This window comes from Styela clava, chromosome 14, assembly GCF_964204865.1.
Source record: "Styela clava chromosome 14, kaStyClav1.hap1.2, whole genome shotgun sequence".
Taxonomy (NCBI): domain Eukaryota; kingdom Metazoa; phylum Chordata; class Ascidiacea; order Stolidobranchia; family Styelidae; genus Styela; species Styela clava.
In genome coordinates, this window is record NC_135263.1 from 4,157,273 (window position 1) to 4,178,144 (window position 20,872).

The window sequence follows — 20,872 nt, forward strand, 5'->3', positions numbered from 1 at the left end:
TAACAGCACTGCTGTCCCTAGTCCCACACCAGTATTTGTGGGACTTGTGCATTTCACTTCTTGTTATATTGAATTAAGGCCGGCCCTAACAAGAGTGTTTATCTTCAAAATTTTAGTACAATATTTTATATTTATGCTAGCAGCATAGAGTAATACGACAAAAACAGTCTAATTACATCTAAATTACTATAAATGGGAAATGCTTGCAAGAATATGATTGAAGACGATAAAATTAACCACGATTAAATTAAATTAATTTCGAGAAAAACAATCGTTCAACCGACTACGACTGCGAACAAAAATTTCCATAATTATTAGAGACAATATTATTTGGGGCTTACATCGTTATTGGCTATCTCGGGCTCCATTATTATCGCCTACTTTTAGTTTCGTAATTCGAAAAGTAGAAATGTGCATAATGGACGCCGCGCTAACAAGCGATAATTGGTCGACGCTTTATCTCGATCAAACATGGCCGCTGGGGCTAAAGTAAAACGACATTAGCACAGTATGCCTGGTCTGGTATAAAATCTGGCACGTGTTGATGTAAAACAGTGCACAAGTTGCCATTCCTCAAGTATTATCTACTCCCACCTGCCCGTTATGACATTTGCTAGAAATAATCCGAAATGTTTTATTCCCGTAATTTGGAGTGCCGCATAAACGCATTCAGCAGTTTTAACGCCGCCGAAAACAACGATTAACAAACGTTCAATGTTTTTCTTTTGGTCCCATAATTTGGTGTTATTTGGAGTGCCGCATAAACGCATTCGGCAGTTTTAACGCCACCGAAAACAACGATTAACAAACGTTCAATGTTTTTTTTTTTGGGGTCCCGTAATTTGGTGTTATTTGGAGTGCAGCATAAACGCATTCGGCAGATTCAAAGCCGCCGAAAACAACGATTAACAAACTTTCAATGTTTTTTTTTCAGATGCGCAAAATACAACGGTAATTTTCGGGAATTAACTTTAAAATAACTGAAGGCTTTATAAATCTTCTTTAAAAGAACGCCATCCATGCAACATAATATTAGTCTGATTAGAATGGTAAACTCTCGTTGTTTATTAAATTTAATGTAAGTAAACTCGCGATATTTCGATCACTTTTGGGTTTTCTCCGACTTGCGGTCCGCGAGACCTCCTCAAAAGTTTTGCGGTCCTTCAACCTAGCAACCTTGAACCACCCTGAGGTAGACTACTAGGTACCGGTAAAATTTCAAACTACAGTTGCGACCTGTATCCTTTGGTATTTCAATTCACGTTGAGACAGAGGCATGAATTTTTATTGTCACACTCTCTCAGGATTAGAGCTCAACCGATATATCGGCCCGATATTGTGTGTTTTCCGATATATCATATCGGCAGTAAACGGCCGATATATATATCGGCTATACATAACATTTAAGAAATCTAAAAATGTTCGTAAGAGTTGTTTTATTTACTGTTGATTGTGATTATTTTTAATGGATAATACACTTATGTGGTTTATTGTTTTTATAATTAAATTACACATGAGCGGGCACCAAAGTCTTCAGTGCTTAGGGCACCAAAAGGGCTTAATCCGCCCCTGGGCGGGGGGTATATTCACTTGGCTAACACAGATATTCCCCGAACTCGTGAAAGAACTAAAATATAGAAAATCGGAATAAAATTATGGCCTAACCCTAACCTGGTAAACATCTACGGGAGTACCCAAATTACGACCATTATTAGAAGGACATGTATTTAAAAATGCGCGCGGAAGAAAATACCGTTCTCTGATTTGTATGAAACTGCAATGCATGTCTAATATCTGCATACTGTATTTATTAATGCACTCGGTATATATATATTATTTATTCTAAACAAATAATTATTTTGGGACAAAACAAGTAATATTAGCACGAAAATATCCCAAGTGCCCTGCATGATGGTTAAAATTAATAAAAAAAAAAGGAAAAAATAGCAATTTAACTGATAAAGCCGATATTTCTTAGTAAACATCTGAAATTACTTTTCAGTGTTTACCTTACTGAAATCAGAGTTAAAATCAGAATTATTTTTTGCAGCTTTCATGGTATGAAAGCTTCAATATTGTCAAAATCGTTCAAACATTGTGACGTCAAAAGCCAAGTCGAAGGCTTCGAAGGCTGTGAAATATGTGCAACCATATACATCGGGATATAAGTGACAAACATACTTTTGTTAAATTATAGTAGACGTTCATAACTTAAATAAAATCGAGCAGTACATTTTTAAACACATGTAATTTTCAATAAAATGAGGCTTTCAGACTATACTGTGTCTCAAACGTTTAATATACATTGACAAAGCAAAGGGTTGAGTCACAAAAACTGTAAAATAAGTAAAGCATAAAATAGGATAGTATACTTGGCCTTCATAAATTGAATAAAATCAAGGCAATAGATTGTTATACAGATCAACTAATATTATTACCATATTCTGCATTGTAAAAGTTTGATAGGAAACTAGTTAACAAGAGAGGTGTCCAATCATTTTTAATGTCGAAAACTCCATATATTCAATAACATACAGCAAGGTTATATCTTAAGCCAACCAGATAACCCAATCAGATTAATTATTATTTATTGGGTAAATAATGGCTCACGAGTGAATAAATACCGAATACCGAACAAGAGAAGTGTCCGATCGTAGATTGATAAGAGCTCACTAAGTATAGAATTACTATTCTCTGGGAAGGGGAGAGCCAGGGGTTGGGTTAAATTGCGAATTACAGTCTTTCGTAGTGTTATCTGCCCAGATTGTGAACGCTAACAAATTTATCGTTCCAGATGCATGGGCTGTGACGTATTTATATATATATCTATATATTTATATATAGTTCGGATGGGGTAACAAACAAGAGAGCTATGCTCAAATATATGGACACGTAGCGCCACCCAGTGGCAATACTTTTGATGACGTCATAGCAAGAAAAAAAAAGTAATAGTCTTCTGGAGAAAAATTTTATCTTTAATCACTGAAAATATCAAAGCAATTGGTCCAGTATTCGAAGAGAAAAGCGATTTTTTAAAAATGGAGACGGAGACAAATAACAATAACAATAACAACAAAATTTTGAAACGATCATTATGGCCACTAAACGTTGCTAAAAAACAGAACTCAAGTGATTCGGAAGGAACATATCCTAGACAGAACATAAATTTAGTGCAAATCGTACTAAATTCCTGAAACGTTTAGGTACAATCATACAGAAACACAAATTTAAGTGTTACATAAATTTTCTTCATTTTCATAAAAGAATTTAAGAAAGTTATGGGATCTCTTCTTTTTGGGTAACCATGCAGATTTGTAAATGACATGTTCTTCGCATATGTGACGTTGATCATGAAATCAAAAATTAAACAGGAGCATTTTTTGAAAGTACAATTATCGATTCACTAATATTCAAACATTTATTTCGAAAAACTCGTAATATTTTTTGACTGCAGGTAATAAATAAAGTAAATACAGTGTTTATACAAAGTTTATTTCCAATGAAGTCGTGCCAGGATTAATTTTTGAATACAAGGGTCGTCAATTGAGATAAGTTTGAATTAGGCTCTCCTTTGAATACTTGCTTTAATTATAGTTCGCAGCCGACCAACAAAAACAGTACAGTAAGTAAAATCAAGTTTAGTGCATACCAGAGTATGTGACTGTCAACCACTGCCAAAGAGTAACAGAAAAGTTGGACAATTATTTACAATTTATGAGCACAAGTTTGGAGATTGATAAATCCAAAGTTCAGTTCATTTCTTTTTCACAGATGGCGCCGTGTAATTTGTTACAGCGAAGACAATTGTAAATCCCTTGATCGTGCGAAATTGTATCATTTTTGACCTTAACCGCAACATTTGTGGACAAAACATAGTTGGACAAACGCTCTGGATAACCAGGTCGCCACACTTCTTTCGATAGATCTATACGTTGACCAGATGATAACTGAAGTGTGTCATCCTGTTAAATTAAATTACGTATTCAACGGTTGTAACAACCACCGGCTTCCTGAAGGCTATATGAAGTTTTATCTTTGTAACACAGACACTAGTCATATCAATAAGTATCATTCTTACTTTGCAAGTGTCTTAAATCAGGAGGGGTGTGCAACCTGCGGCCCGCGGGCCAATTGTAGCCCAGAAGAAAAAGTTGTGCGGCCCGCGGAAAAATGCCCATTTTAAATGATGTGTAGCCCGCGAAACGAGTTTTTAATTGGCACGTGCAAGTACGGTAATTTCAATCCCTTTGCGTTGAAAAGTCTATACCTGAGTCCAATTTGATATGTATGTGCCTATGGCTTTCAATACCTAGGCAGCTAGTTTGTTGCATGCCATAAGATCAATAACAAAAATTTGAGACATGTCTGATCAGAATATTATCATTTCAAAGTTAATTTAACAATGCTGCCGTTCCGTTCTATGGTTTCTCGGGTTACTTCGGGGACTCCACCAGTTAATCAATATCTATTGACGAGACATTGGAAGAACTCCAAATTGATGAAAAAAACGAGGAGCAAAACTGTAAGCATATATAATATTATATCTTTTCCTCGGCTTTATTTTTTAGCTTTGGTTGGAACATATCGCATAAGAGTATGTTTCACTTACCTTATAGGAGAGACCAGTCCAAACTTCGACCCATGCCCGCTCACTAGGAATCTTTAAGCGTAAACAATTTGTCAACTGTTTGAAGTGGTCGAGGGTATAAATATTGGCCAGTTTGTCTCCACATAGAGATTTCCCATATTCAAACGAGACGCTGCTTCTCATCACGATGTAAAATCGTTTCGATCTGTAAGTAATGTCGCAGATATCTGAAAATTAAAATATTTAGAGGTATAGGTATTATATAGGTTGCTCTTAATGGGAGGGAATAGTGTGAAACATTCCGTTGTATAGTATTGAGTTCAGATCTAGCTGAGGGTTGCCAAATTGAGAGCGTCCTGATTTGGACATAGTCAGTCACATTTGAAGCTTGGGTCGATATAATAATACATTAAAAATTAACGGTGTTCCAGTATGAAGCACGTAAAATTTCAAAAAAATTTTGTTGTGAATTTTCGCTCAGAAATCCGTGACTTGTCGCGGAGAATTTTGACTTAGTGCTACTCTAAACCAGTGGTTCCCAAACTTTTTGTACCATCGCCCCCCTACACTAGTTTATACAACTTCATCGCCCCCCGGCACTGAAAAAAAAAGTTGAAAGTCTGAAACGAATATATTACAGACCAAATAAGAAGACAAAACATAGTTTATAGTGTTTTTTAATGAGATGGATGTGCTTGGTATTCTTCAGCGAGTTTTTTATTACATCTAAAATTACCCCGTTTACTGATGAAAAGGCAATTTAGTTGTTTTGATAGCAATAGTTTCGCGGCTGAAAACCCCCTTTTCACCATATCAGAGGTCGGATATGGAAGAATCCAGGGTTCTACCTCCTCAAAAACCGCCGTGTACTCTTGCCTTATAGCATTTAACTCCCTAAATCCACCCCGTTTCACATTAAAATAATGAAAACAAAATTAATTTTTCAAAACTTATAATAATGATTTAGGTACATGCCAATCATCCCTACATCCTGACGACCTTCACCAAAATACATGATATATATAGAGTCTTCGGCGGTAAAATTCATCCCCCATGCCTCATCCTACCACGTCCTCCAGTCCGATCACCAGAGTCCATAGCATTATTCAGCCATTTGTTTTGGATTCGTGGACTCGGATGGCTCAGGGGTCGGCAAATTTTACGTCGCTCGCGGGACAAAGTCATGATTGCTATTCTTTTGCGGATCGCATATATTTTTTGAACGTTAAAAACTCCGACAATTCGTGAACTCAACTCAGTCGTCTTATTAAAAAATTATTACAATACCATTTAATGTGACACATGTAGCCTACTTTCAAACATCGAAGTGAATATTTTTACATGGTTTGTGAAATTTTGATAAAGATTTTCTTTGAGAAGATACATTCTTACGAAAATTAAGCAGGGATGAATCTCTCGAATAGAATATGAATTTGATTTCCTTATTGCATTGCAATATATCCGAATACTCCTCGAGCGTAGATGATAAATAAAATTAATTCATCGTTAAAACCGCCGTTCGGATGTTTCCCCTGGCAAAGACTTGGCTTGAAAGTACTTGGCCAATCAGCAAGATGCAAATATAAATGTAACAATGCCCCCTTTCGCAGTCGCTCAGACACATTCCTCACTCAAACAGACTTTTAGGCGTAGTCGTAAACATTACCACATATTCGCGATTTTGAATTATATTCGTTAGTTTTTAGTTGTTTTTCAGAAATTTAAATAAATTAAGTCAATGAACACTTTGTCCTCCTAGGACAGGGGTGACGAACCCATTTGCTGCCGCGGGCCACTTTATCAGTCACCGCTGAGTGAGCGGGCCGCACAATTTTTAGTCGTACTACCATATGATACCTGTTGTTTTTCATCTACTAAACGAACAACGGCATCCATACAGCTGATGTTATTCAATTCTATAATGCAATATAAACGCTCGGCTCGGATGTTCGAGATCCGAATTTCCTTTCGAATACCACATCATTTTCAACACGAAAGTTTAGAGCCTACTACCTGCGTAATGTAAAATCAATTTTTAATGTACTGATTGAAATAAATTGTAGTCTTTGATATTTTATAGCAGATCTACGGATTTCTCAGACGTTGATATAAATAGCTTGTGATAGAGACAGTCAGTGATGCAAGGACATCATAATTGTAAAACTAATTCGCAACATCGCAAAAATATGAATCAAAACTAAGTATAATCGGGCAGTTGGAAACCCTTTTTATGGCCATGGATGTGATGTGATATTTTATCATAGTAATGTTTTCAATTTGTGGGCGCAGCCGCATAATAAATTTATATATATATTTAATTTATAATAAATTATAAATAGACTCCAATGGTCGCCAATGAAATACTTTGCACAACTGCAAAATCGCTAACCGACAACATACCATACCAGTAAAAAACATTAATTGTCGAAAAAGTTGGCTCTTTACACGAGTGGCCTGCCTAATTGCGTCGACAGTGACATAAAAAATTTAGGATTCGTTACAATTTACCCTCTCCCCCAATGGTAATATCAACCAACCTACGCATTATCGAATTATTCTTCATGACATTTTGTGTCGCGTTAATATGCAAAATTCTGGTTGATAATGCCTCAGAAAGTATTTCGGGATCCTTTGTATAAAGATTCTTTATAAAAAAAAGCCTCCGCTCAACATTAAATGTAAATTATAAATATTTCAATTACATTTTTAGGGTGGGTGGGGGTTAAGAATCCAGATTGCGTCGGAAATTCAAAACCTCAAATCATTCCTAACCCGAACCGCAACTGGATAGTTACTAATTTGTTATTTCAGAACTTGTTTTTTTTTCACATTTTGCATTAGCGATGGAGGCTTTGTACAAAAGATCCGTATTTCGCAGGCCTATGAATACAAAAATTGTAAACGAATCCCTCTAATCACGATTAACTGATTATTAAAACGTAGGCATTTTTTCGAGATCTACCATTGTTTTATTCATTGAGCAGAAGTTATAAACTTTTTATTACTTTCAAATATCACGTGTATCGTGCACAAAAATATCACATTTCATAAAGTGAGATTACTCCTTCTCTATTAAACCGTATGCGTTTGCCGATAAGAGAGCGTAACTATGATATGACATTGGTCATTTTGATCTATTGTTAGAAGTATCGATGATCCAAAAAAATGTGTTGGAAATAGTGTTGTTGCCAGTAGGCTAATATGAATACGGTAACACTTGCGATCCCGTTCTCTCTGTACAGTTCTTGAAGGTTTGTTACTTTACGCCAAACATACACTGAATTGCCTGAATGCTTCGTGGGCCGCACGAAAGTCCTTGGCGGGCCGCATGCGGCCCGCGGGCCGCAGGTTTGTCACCTCTGTCCTAGGAGTTTCAGTTTAATCACAGTAATCAAAAATTAGTTTAGAAATAGCGTTGAAAGACTGGACAAAAAATTTTTACCGGTACTTTTAAAAAACAGATTGTTGAATGGTATGAATTAGAATGATAGTTTGAAACAAATACTTTATTTTCTAGGCAACAACTCGCGAAACCACTCTTAAAATAAACACCGAAATTTCAGCGAGTCCAGCAATCCTTTCGCGTCTGATATTCGCCCACGTGATTCAAACGTACGAAAGCACGCAGAATACAGTAATCAAGTGCACCATGCGCCGACTAAAAACAGGTTTCGCGAAATCGCCCCCCTATCACCCCCTTCAACTTTTTCGCCCCCCTCTGTATCGTTTTCGCCCACCTGGGGGCGATATCGCCCACTTTCGGAATCACTGCTCTAAACCATCCAACTTTAATGGTTGAGTCCATAGTAGTATACCACCGCATAATATTTATTAAAAAAAATTAATTTCTGGTTTATATTTAGCCAAGGGGTTGCCTAATTTCAAACGATACAACTCCTGGCCCTCATTTACCCGGCAACATTAATATTGCATAGATAAACCTAGCGGAAAACATATATGGTTTGTATTAAATCAACTTAGCGTTAGTTTGATACAATTGCATTTTAGTTGTTTTAAATTCTCATGCCGAGAATTTTCGTTTAGAAATCCCGGAATTTCGCGGAGAGATTCTGACGTATTGCTTCCCCAAATCAACTAATTTTATTGTTCAAGTCCAGGCGCAATAGTAATATAAGACGACGCAAGATTTATCAACAAAATGTTGTCTTTGGGCCGAGCCAAAAATAATTATCAAGTGAAATTTATTATGGCTTTGTTTGCCTCTCTGTGCTTGTCTACTAATCTCCCTGTCTGCATGTCTGTCTACCAAATACAAAATGAAATTACTTGGTTCAGTTGTGGCATCCTCGGTTGTTGCCTCCGCCATGGTCGAATCTGTCACAACATCGCTAGTAGTTTCCTTTTGCTCTTCAGTTATCATCTCGGTCTCTACGATAGAATTATGTTTGTTTCAATTGTTTGTCTGTTTATCACGGTTTCATGTATTAGATGTAAAGTAATCGTGGCATTTGTGAAAACCATATACGGTCAATGATTATTTTTCAAGGTGGTAGATAAATGATTCCTATACAATACATTGAAAATATCATTTTGTAACGCCCGAAAACTTGTGGAATAATTTTAAGCAATTTTAAAGTTTTCTTTTTGTTAGTACTGCAGTCGGAGATATAAAAAAGTTTTTATTCAAATTAGCACTTTTACGATTTGGGATCGGAAAAAATAAATTTGGTTATTTCGAAAAAGCATTACATCGGCAGTCGGATCCGGCTTTCAGGTAGTTTCGAGCAAGGGTCGCGACCACGACCTTCGCAACGGATTTTCGCGGTCGCAAAGACTACACCAATTTCACACAAAGTACTATATCTATTCTACTTTTTTAGACTTTTGATTCGGAACACAATTATTAAAATTAGTGAAAAACATAAATCTCACGATTTCGAGAGAATATATACCGGTAGGTTCAGAGAAGAGGCGTGCTTGCATACCAATGCCGATTTGAATCGTCAACCTAAGGCGTCGCGAAGAATTTTAGTATATTGAAAGGGGTCGCAATCTTAAAAGTTCGGAAAATTATGGTTTAGAGTTATAGTCGCGTAAAACTCCTCCACATTTTTACATCTCTAAGTTGACGGAATAAAAAAATTTCAGTATTCATTACCTGTGCTCTGATCTTTCAATGGTGTCGACTCAAACTCAGACTCAAATGTAGATGGCGCTATAGAGGTCACGGATCTGGTGTCAAATTCAGTAATTACGTCACCCATTGTGTGGGCAATGACGTCACCAGTGGTTAGCAAAGCAACTGTAGTTGCTACATTTTCCGTGCTGATGTCGATGGCGCCACCAGTTGTAGAAGTTATGTCGGAATTGGTGATTTTGGTTGAGTGAATTTGGCCGTTAACATTGATCTGAGTTGAGATGGTGATTTCGGCATCTGGATTTTGCATCAAAACTGATTCAAGTTTTTTCGTCAGTTTGTCTCTCAGCTCTGAAATAAAAAGACGAGACTCCGCATTGAGACTCAGTAGCCAGCTATAAGTGGCCAATTGCCTAAATCTTTGTTCGGAGAGATGCTACGCAGACTAAATATACCAAGAGTGCTTCCGCATATGAAATTTAAATTCTGATAGACAAATACCTATCAACATACTTACATACTTCGATAAGTAAAATGCCGGAGCGCGATTTGTGCATTACAGTAGCTAAGGATCGGTGAAAAGATTCAACAAATAATGTAAATTTTATGCATAGTAAGAAAAGAATAAAGCGATCCAAAATAGGCGGAGAAATTTAAGAAAAAAGGTCGTGAGCTACTGGTATATTGTTAGTCCCGTAGTGTGTGTACCAGGTTAGGGTTAGGCCATAATTTTATTCCGATTTTTCCTATTTTAGTTCTATTTTGAGTTCGGGGACTGTCTGTGTTAGCCAAGTGAGGGTTTCAGTCCCTTCACACAACTTGATGTAAAATAGGCGAACAAAATTAGTTACCTCCATATTGGTACACATACTTCTGGAGCGACGATCTATTATATCCATTAGTTTATTACTATACCATATTCTCTCAGACGTCACAATTAACCAGTTACTTACCTTCCTCACTTGATGCCTGTTGAACAAAATGAAATGAAACAGAATTTAGCTTTTGAAAAGGGTTAACAATAAAATGATCAAACGTTCGAGACGTGACTCACCGTAATTGTAGCTTGCTCGTCACAGGAATCACTGACTGACTCAGATCCGAGTTGAATGTTCATGGAGATATCGACTGTGAAATATATTTCAAACTCTCAATGATCCAAAGTTAAATAAAGTCTTTCTAGAGCATTGGGGCGTCTCAAAGTAGGTCCCGCGGTCACTCAGGGGTCCGCCAAGCGATTTTTTTTGGGGGGGGGGGGGGGGGGGGGCGCGAAGCAACTTGACACCGACAAAGAAGCGCTGCTGTGATGGTTTTCATAAGGGACAGTACTGAAAAAAAGTTATAGTATTTACTTGTGAAAAAGACACGGTTTTCTGCAAGAAGTAAATCATGAATTACACAAAAAAATTCTGGTGCTCCCATCTCTGACATGCTACTCGACATTGGAACAGTATTCCGAAATAGAATGGTAATGAGAAATAATATGAGAGTTGCAATGGCCCAAACAGAACCCCTGATAGATGAACAGGTGGGAGCAATTGCACCCATCCCATTAAACTGTACTAACGACATGCAATAACTAGAGCGTGATGCTTCACGATAATTCTCTGTGGTTTCAGAATCTCATGTCACTTCTGTGGTCGCACGTAAATTTGCTGATAGATGAGTCTTCTTTAATGAACTTGGATTAATGTGCATAAATGGGACTTACTCATGTTTGCGAACAGCAGGATTCCCGTTAAGGCATGAATGTCAAAAAGTAGGGTCCGTAAATATTCTTTTTTGTATAGGATTTTTAAGTTAAATTACAAATCTTGGTATGTTATGCTTCAAATGACGTAGTCGGCCTGAGTTTGTATCACGTCATTTTAAATTTTTGGTCAACAAATTTATTTATATCAGGGGTGTGCAACACAACAAGAATCAAAATATAATATTAAAAATAAATTCTCACTTGCAAATACGCCTCCCAAGCAGACAAGCCAAATAAAGGTTGATGAAAACATTTTAGGCTTCGACGTATCCCAATCTTCGCTTTCAAAATGCTCAAATGGCAGATTGATTGCATGCACTATGATTAATAGCTTGAACGTTTTCATTTTTTTTATAACTTAGTTTTTTATTATAATTAATTCATATACAACCAAGATTGGGCCACAATTAACCAGGTGAATCATCTTTGGCCAAACTATTTTAAATATTATTAATTTCAATATGCGTGATGCACATTATTTTGTGTAAAAACCCGAAACACGGAAGTTGCATTACTCTTTCCAGCGCAAGGTCATTAAAGATTAAACCTATGACTACCACAGACATAACTTTGCAGGTAATATTCTATGATCAAGGTTGGTCCACAGATTAGCAGGTTCTTTATCGCCAGAAAGATATGGCAGGGACCAATTTTAAATCTAAAATGTGATGCGTTATTTTGTGCAACAATCCGGAATAAGGAAATTGCTTTAGTCTTTCAAGCACACGGTGACACACCCCCAATACACCACTGCAAAAAAACGGCGTTCCAGAAGTATGTGTACCATTATGAAGGTAACTAATTTTGTTCGCCTACTGTACATCCAGCTTTATTACAGTCCCGGAACTCTATGACCTAACCCCAAGACATACGTACATGACCTGCTATCTAATTTATATTTCCTGGCGGGTTATCTACGACAGAACTAGGATTATTCAAAATTTAGGAATTTAACATTATATAGAATAAGCATTATAGCGTGAGGGATCAAATCCCATAATCAAAATTGTAATCCAGAGCTTCGAACGATTCTGGATGGGTCAAATCGGGTAAGCGATATACAGGGTGTCCATAAAGTCTTTTTACGATTTCAATTTTGTTATGAAATCAGTTCTCAATATATCTTAACCAGGTTTGTTGTTTTTCAATCAGTAACAGTTTAAGCATTTTTACTTCTTTTAATACATCTGTGGGGGCTAAAACAATATATAAATTCCCTTTGCTATTTGAAAAAAAAGGTAAGACTTTATGGACACCCTATAGCCTATATTATCAAAAGTTGGTATTACATATTACCGCTAACTTGTAGAGAGTCTTTTTCGAAATGTAAAACGCCTAAAACTCTTCATATTATGATTGAAAAAATTTGGTAACTAGATTAAAATCACTATGTTAATTTTAGTCGAGCTCAGAATGTACATTACTCATCACTTCTGTTACTATTGTTACCGAAAACATGACTCATCTTTTATCGAAGTTGGACGACTCTCACAATCTCCTTCATCCTTTTGTTCACCTTTCCCTGGAATGTTTCCAAATCCTCGTTAAATCGTTTATTATTTTTCCATAAATGACAAAACCACACAATAGATCGCAGGCTTGAACCTTTGAAGTGTACTCGAATGAAGTAGTTGAAAATAAGTGATAAACAACAGGTCCATTCGTATATATGAGTTCTTATGTACAAATCGAGAATGACCCATTGGTATGGTATACCGTTGAAATGACAATCAAGTTTAAAGAGAGTATGGAAAATGTCAACTATGCCTTAACGGGATACCCATTCTTTGATATTGTTAGAATAGTAAGATGTTTTCCTAAATGTGAGGGTTGAACTAGAGCTGCGTTTCCCAAACCGGGTAATGTAAGCGATTCTCTGGGTGCCGTAAGGGCTTCCCTAGGTACCATTCACTATGAATACATAAATTTAGTTGAAAATTCACTGTAATTTGTTTAATAGTATCTTTATTATCTTGGACCTTTTCATTATCAAACTAAAATAACTGATGCAAACGCGTTAAAAGCGAATCTAGATTTTTAATGAGCAGGCGCTAGGGGTGCAGGTAGTTTTACGAATTGTGGCCGCAGATCATGAAGTTTGAGAACCCTTGACCCAAAAGTTGTTTCCAATTTTGTTTACATGTCTGATTTTACTAGTACGCTGACGTTTGTGCACAGAAGGTCAGTGGGATGATGTTAATTTTGAGAGAAATTAAAATGTTTGTGTTTAAAAAACTGTCAGCACGGTTTTCATCAAGTATTCCCACACTCCCACTTTCACATGACTAACCTTTTACGAGCGAAAGCAGACGGGTTTACTCATCATACGGAGAGCTACTACATCGACTAATCCTTCGTAAACTCTTTCTTCCGCGGAATTCTGACACCACCATATTTCTAAAGCGTATCAGTAGTTATTGGAATTCTAGAGATCACCCGCGAATTGCTTATAAATGAGTATGTGTCCTAGCTTAAAACTAATTCTCGTTAAAAAATCTTGCCTCGTAATAATTTCCAGAAGTCTGTGTACCAATATGGATGTAGCTAATTTCTTTTCGCTTACTTCCCATAAAGTAGTGTAAAAGGACCGAAACCTAAATAAAATAAGGAAAATCGGAATAAAATTATGGCCTGCCCCTAGCCTGGTACACATACTACGGGAGTACCATAATTTAATTAGAATTGCTGAGAAGTTAATTTTTTTCAAATGCACGAAATTGGATGGTGGGGGAAGTAACGGGTCAACGACGAAATAACGTTTAAAATACAGTTAATTCCTATTGAATCTCAAAAGTGTATCATATTGTTTATTTATATAAAATAATTATGATTGGCTATTCTTGATCAATGATAATTTTAATTATTCTTATTGTTATGTTATCACAGGAACAATTGTTTCGTCACAGTTATGTCCACACTGGTCAATTATTCTTTCCGTTGTTATAGAAACGAATAATCGGAGACTCTATTGACAAATGTTTTGAAAATTTAACGACCGATATGCGATAAAAGAATTTTAAATTTATGGTTATAGGCAATACGGCCATTTCGCGCAACGATAATAGGTTTCATTGTGCGCGAACACACGCCAAAATCAACATTAGGATTAACCCGTATTGTGACGTTTCATCAGTAAACAATACTTCTTGTGACGTAACTATAGGGATATTATGACGTTACAAAGAGAGTTAATAGTACAATATTGACCGAAAGAATTGTGTTTTGAAATGGTAATTGATTTCGATAAAAACGATTGGGCCATACGTGGAGGTATGGAAATGAGTGTCCTTATATACAGATCATACTAGGACCATACATTGCAGTTTTATCCATCTTATTTGTCTAGTTGGCGCGTAGTAAAACCAAAACATTGTAAAACGGGTTTCTGAATAACGGTGAGGCTTTAGTGTGGTTTAATCATTGAAAGGCGAGGCGCTGACAGAAAGCATGATATATTATTGTTGGTTTTGTTGTAGTGGTTTGAAAATAATCGATGTTTATACGCTTCATGCACTTGAAATAGTGTGTATTAGCTCTCTACTTGCTGTATATGTACATACGGTCATTGCCGGTAGAATTTTTTAATTTGCTAGGATAGGTTTTTATATTTAACCTCAGGGAGACGGAAGCCGACAAGATTGTTCAATTCCCCATCGAAATAATAGGCCAGGCCGATGTGGGGTTAGATAGCAAGAGGTCTCTATATCAGTGAATGAACGAGTTGGATGCCCTTGTCATGCTTAGCTTTTCCAGGGCATTCAACGCGTATACAAACAACAGTGACAGAGACAATTTTAAAAGTGCTAATGAAAATTTTGCAAGTTTTCATCCCCATTCTCAGTAATTCAAATTTTTAAATCATTCCGAACCCGAACTGCATAATTACTAATTTGTTATTTTAAAACGTAGCGAGAGTTTTTTTTCTTAAATATCACATTTTTGCATTATCGGGGGCTTTGTACAAAAGATCCCGATTATAACTCTGAGAAGAGAGTCGATTTAGGGATATACCATAATAAGCCATTACCGCTTTCAGTCATGCCAGGGGTGGCCAACCTATCGTCGACTTGTGGGTGGGATTTTTTTGAAATGTATAAAATGTACATATAATAAATGTACATATAATTAAGATACTGCTACAATCGAATTGTTTTGAATATACACGTGCCGTGATTGTGTTGATGGCGTAACAATTGGCGGTATCTAGATTCTAGAACGCAAAAGGGAGAAACATAAAGTGTTAAACTATTCCACTCAAGTTCGGCGGGCCATATTATATCGTTACACGGGCCGCGGTCTGGAAATCCTTGGCCTACTGTATTACTCAAAGTATTACATGAGTGAATTGATTGAAAATACCAGTAATTTCGACTGATTTTATAGCAGTAATGACGAGTTTACACAGGAAAGGAGCGTTGTATTTGCGATTCATTTTAACAGACGTTATTGCGTATTTACATGGTAAAACGAGCAGTTAAACGCCCATTGTTGGGCATATTAGGCCCACAGATGGCAGATAAAATCAAATATACCACATACATGGTGGTAGTATATGTTAAAACATAACGTTACATCACATACATTAAATGATAGCATTTGTTTACACGTCTATAAGACGGATCATAAATTGTCGGAAGTAAGTATCCCGCTGTCGATCGGGCATCTTTGGGACAGGCTAAAAAGTGAGTTCTGTACAATGGCCATACTTGGTGTGTTTTTAAAATTTTGATGGGGCAAGATTTCTGTTTGATTAAAACATTCCCGTAGTTATGGCATCGTTTCTGTTTCCATGCCAACCTATGCATAATGAATCCCAGAAAGTAGTCTCTGAGATGGTAAAGAGATGTTCTCAGTTTTTTTGTTCGAATAGGGGTGAAAAATACCGGGGGTTGATGGCACAATTTAAAGCAGTGAGGACAATGTTATTCATTTTGGGTATATATAGTCACCAGGACTGAGTTTATCAAAATCCAATTGCTGTACATGTATAGATTTGGGTATGCTACGAAGAACTGGAAAAATTTCTGCTCTTCCAAACGAGTAGTTCACCACGTTCAAGTGCCTTTTTAGGGCAGAATGTGTAGAATACTATTCAGCTATAACGGTATCACAGCTTAGTGATTTCGGATCGGGCTGATCACTGAATAATGCCGAAATAAAGATCTACAAACCACTCGGAATGTGATGTGTGAATTTAGCTCGATTGTATAATAAATAACCAGTGGCTTATCTAGGTTATGGCAGCACGGGTTCGTGCCATGTCTTACATTGGTTCGCAAAGGTCGAACAGTTTCAATAGTTTAGTAGGGAAATATTTCGCTAAAATAATTTCTAATTGGAAATAACTGAAACTCGTATTTTTACTTTAAATAACAAGGATTTCAATTCAAAAACTATGCCATGGAACTGTCACGTAAATGTGTCACTGTGTATAGCTCCTTATGTTCAAATGACTCCTAACACACTGGTTTGTTAACAGAGAATGTGTAGGACGCCATTCAAAAGCGGATAAGCCCAACTTAGACTGCTTTTCAAGTATGGTGTCGAATTATAGTCGCAATATAAACTAATAAGTTATTACTATTGGTGTGCCCAGGCATCCGCAGACACGACAAATTTGTAATTATTACCTATTATGATCGGATCTCTGTATTGTGAAGCGGGAAATGTTATGCTATGAGAAGCCTGACCAGATTGTGTTTAAGAAAGTGCTCTACGTACGGCTCAGTACACGGCAGCAAATATCAACATCTTTTTGTATAAGATTATCCCGTTGTTTATTGAACTTTGAGACAATATGTGCTAAAGGAATGAGGGATATTTCCCAATGCCTTGATCTCCTTGTTTACTTCCGTAACCATGGCAAATCCGTATCATGTCAACGGTGATTTAATAATTGGAATATTAGCAGCCGCTCGGACAGTTTTTCACTCAATTTTTTAAGTAATTGGTAATATTTACTCGTTTTTGAGTGTTATTTCTACAGTGTCAGTTATATTTATAGAATTTGAGTATAAATGAAATATTTCAGGCGTCATTTTGTCTCGGAACGAGTTTTAGTTTAGTTACAGTAACCTAAAAAAACAGCCCAGAAATTAAGAGATGGACTAAAATTCGCCGTTGGAATCTTGAACATTTTAATTAAAATAGTGATTGGATTTTTTGTACAAAGAACCCCCCCCCCCCCCCCCCCCAACTGGATAGTTAATAATTTGTTAATTTAAAACGTGCCGGAATGTTTTTCTCAAATCTGACATTTTTGCATTAGTGGCAGTGGCTTTGTACAAAAGATACAAATTATTACATAATGGCCGAGCACACGAAGATTTTTATGTGGTCAAAAGGAGGCGAGGGGCGTATTTCTAGAAATTTATCAACCACGTTTGTTCATTATTATGTAATATTATATAAGTTAGAATAAACAAGGAATCCTATTTGGTTTGCGACAGTGTAACCCGCTACCGATATGTCAGATTGTCTAATCGCCTGATGTCTTGACCATACAGTGCTGGTGAGTGGGTGGCGATTAGCCATAGTTATTATTTACAATGCCCTTTTTATTTCAATTGTTATCAAACAATTGAGATCCGATTTTCAAGAGGAGAGTATATTTGAATTTCGTGATCACGTTATCTGCCTTCGTGGAATGACGAAATTTATTGAAGCCTGGCTTCCGCTTTAAACAAGACAGCCGTGATCTTTGGTGTGGTGTGTCACGTATGATAAATACTGGGTACTCCCGTAGAGTGTGTGTACCAGGTTAGGGTTAGGCCATAATTTGATTTTTCTTTTTTTAGTTCTATTACGAGTTCGGGGACAGTCTGTGTTATCCAAGTGAATATACTCTCTGCCCATAGGTGTCGGTCCCTTTACACAACTTGATGTAAAGTAGGCGAACAAAGTCAGTTACCTCAATATGTGTACACAACGCTTCTGGAACGCCAAATATTGCGTTAACTTGGCTGTGAAGTCGCAGTTGGGCATGATTTTAATGATACTTGAGTCGTAGCTGGAGTCTTTTTTTCAATTACCTGCATAATCCTTAATTGTGACATTTCATTTTCAATAGGTAATAGAAGAAAGATTTCATGCGCCAAATGTTTCTTTGGTTTTCTAGACGCAGGAGTCTGTCAAATTTTTCTGAAACCGAAGTCCGGCGCAGAGTCGGATGTAAATTTCTTCGAGTCCGCAGCCCTGGCTGTTGTCTTTAAAAAATTCTTATGGTGGTAATCCGAGGGTTTCGGGGGAAATCACCCGTTGCTCCGAAGGCACGGAGATCTGAGAGAATAACGTAGCTTTGCTTCGGCGCTTGAAAAAAAAAGAATAATTTAAAACGCGCCGAGATATCGATCGTTCTTTCAAATGTTAATATTTATTGAATTTAAATTTTTCGGACGTTTCAGGATGTGTCGAATACGCTGTTGTATTTAAAAGTCGCTTGTTTTGAATTTAGTTAAAAATAAAACATTTCATTTTGAAATGACAGTTTTCACAAAACTTTTAAGCTTTCAACGGCCTAATTTAGCTCGAAATTCACCACAAGACACTTTTATCAAAAACAAGTTTTATAAAATCATTATTTTGTAACAATAGCCCGCTCTTGATGTGGATTGTTATTGAACAATTGTTATCCAAAGTTGAAGAGGAAAGTGTATTTGTTTAGTCATAGAATAGTATGTGTCCCTTTTCAAATAGGTCGAAAACAAAATTAAGTGCCACAGTAAAGTGACATGAGAACAAACATATCCACGGCAAAAACTACAATAGTTAACCGAAAATCCTTCAGTTGACAAGTTGTATTTACGAGTGATGTATCGGGGATACAATTTTATATTTATCCCACGGCTAAAGCATATGGTGAACCAGGAATTCTCTTTCGATCCCGAGTTCATGTCGAGTATGGGAATGGTTTAAATTTTGTTTCAGACGTATGACTGGATCACCCTATGACAGAGAGGTCGCCTAGTACACGATTGATTATCCCTCACGGGTTTCGAGCCTGGGAAACCACGTTGAATTATCGGAGGCAGGGGCATAGCGGGGCTATGATTTCTAAGTGTCAAATTGGGCCGTAAAAGATAGCTAAAAAACGTGGATTTCTAAGACCCTTGAGGGTCTAAAAGCGATAAAAGCTACGAAAAATTGCTATGTGTGATGCAAAAAAAAGCTCGTTTTGTACATTTCAAAAACAACAAGTTGCTACAACAAGTTCTATCTTAACGCTTACCACGATATGCCAACAGTGTGCTAGATTATGAATTCATATTTATGTCTATGTAGGCAAATGGTCGATCGCGGTAAATACAATTTGACGCAAAAACCCGAATGTTAATTTAGTAAATAAACAAGCTAGATTGGGCACCATACTTGCTTTGTATTGTTATTATATGAATATAAATTAAAATGTGGTCCGTGATAAATTGATAGAGATAAGACTATTTAAATAGTAAACCTCGCCATATGGAATTAAGATTTTTAGCGAGGCCGATTCTGAGTGCGTGTATTATCAGAATTATAGTTTAAGACCCTCTCATAATTCCATCAAAGTCGAGAATCAGAGGGGCGAGGCGTTATTTTTGTTATAACGATAAAACTATTTGTAACTTATAAAAACGTATTATACTTGACTGGGCATATGGGGTAGACTTGACTATGATTATGTATTTAAATACTTTGCGGATATTGAAATACGATTATGCCCAAGTTAGGAATCGGAGTGTGGTGTTACACCTTGAAATTAGGGGATGGGGAGGGGTAAATAAAATTCTATGGGGTTATATAGTGGAGAGTCCCTGTGGTTTGAAAAAAAAGTGATGGGCAATAACAGAAGAGTACCAAATAATCATTGTTGGCAAACTTTCTTGAAGCGATGTGTTTTGCACTAGAATTCTCCTATATGAGGTTTCCCAAATTTTGCAGTGATGAAATACGGTTCCATTACATTTGAACCCCCGTACATTTGAACCCGTAACTTGAATCCACGACAATTGCACCTGCATACTATGGAATTTTTTTTTTACAGAACCCATACTAACCCTAACCCGTGGATTTTAGCACCCTCATATAGATTGAAGCCGCGGATGTACGGGTGCAAATGTATGGGTTCCAATGTACGTTCACCATGAGATACTAGTATCGCTCAAATTCAGTGAACGTTTCTGGCTCATTCCAAAATGTTGTCGAGACTGTCAACGGTTGATAAATGATAACAATTATTTTCGGAGTGGACAGGAGGTAGCGATACGGCCATAAAGGTCAGCTCAACCATATGCGCTGATGAGATTCAGATCTATACTGGACGGTGACTAGTGGCAAAACTTAGACTAGTACGATATTCATTACATAAGTTTTTAGAACAAAATTCCCGGATTCTTGAGTAACTGAAGTATGCGTACAAAAATGGCGGACACCGGAACATAGTATGTGTACCAGG

General features: G+C 36.8%; 1 protein-coding gene across 1 annotated transcript; it reads right to left on the reverse strand.

Annotated features, from left to right (window-relative positions):
- Positions 1 to 1,933: 1,933 nt before the first annotated feature.
- Positions 1,934 to 11,914, reverse strand: LOC120341469 (uncharacterized). Its single transcript, XM_039409976.2, has 7 exons — positions 11,641 to 11,914; positions 10,741 to 10,814; positions 10,640 to 10,655; positions 9,708 to 10,037; positions 8,876 to 8,977; positions 4,610 to 4,815; positions 1,934 to 3,962 (listed from the first exon to the last, which is right to left on the reverse strand). The coding sequence occupies exons 1-7, from the start codon at positions 11,783 to 11,785 to the stop codon at positions 3,750 to 3,752; spliced, it is 1,086 nt and encodes a 361-aa protein (XP_039265910.2). The 5' UTR covers positions 11,786 to 11,914; the 3' UTR covers positions 1,934 to 3,749.
- Positions 11,915 to 20,872: the final 8,958 nt, after the last annotated feature.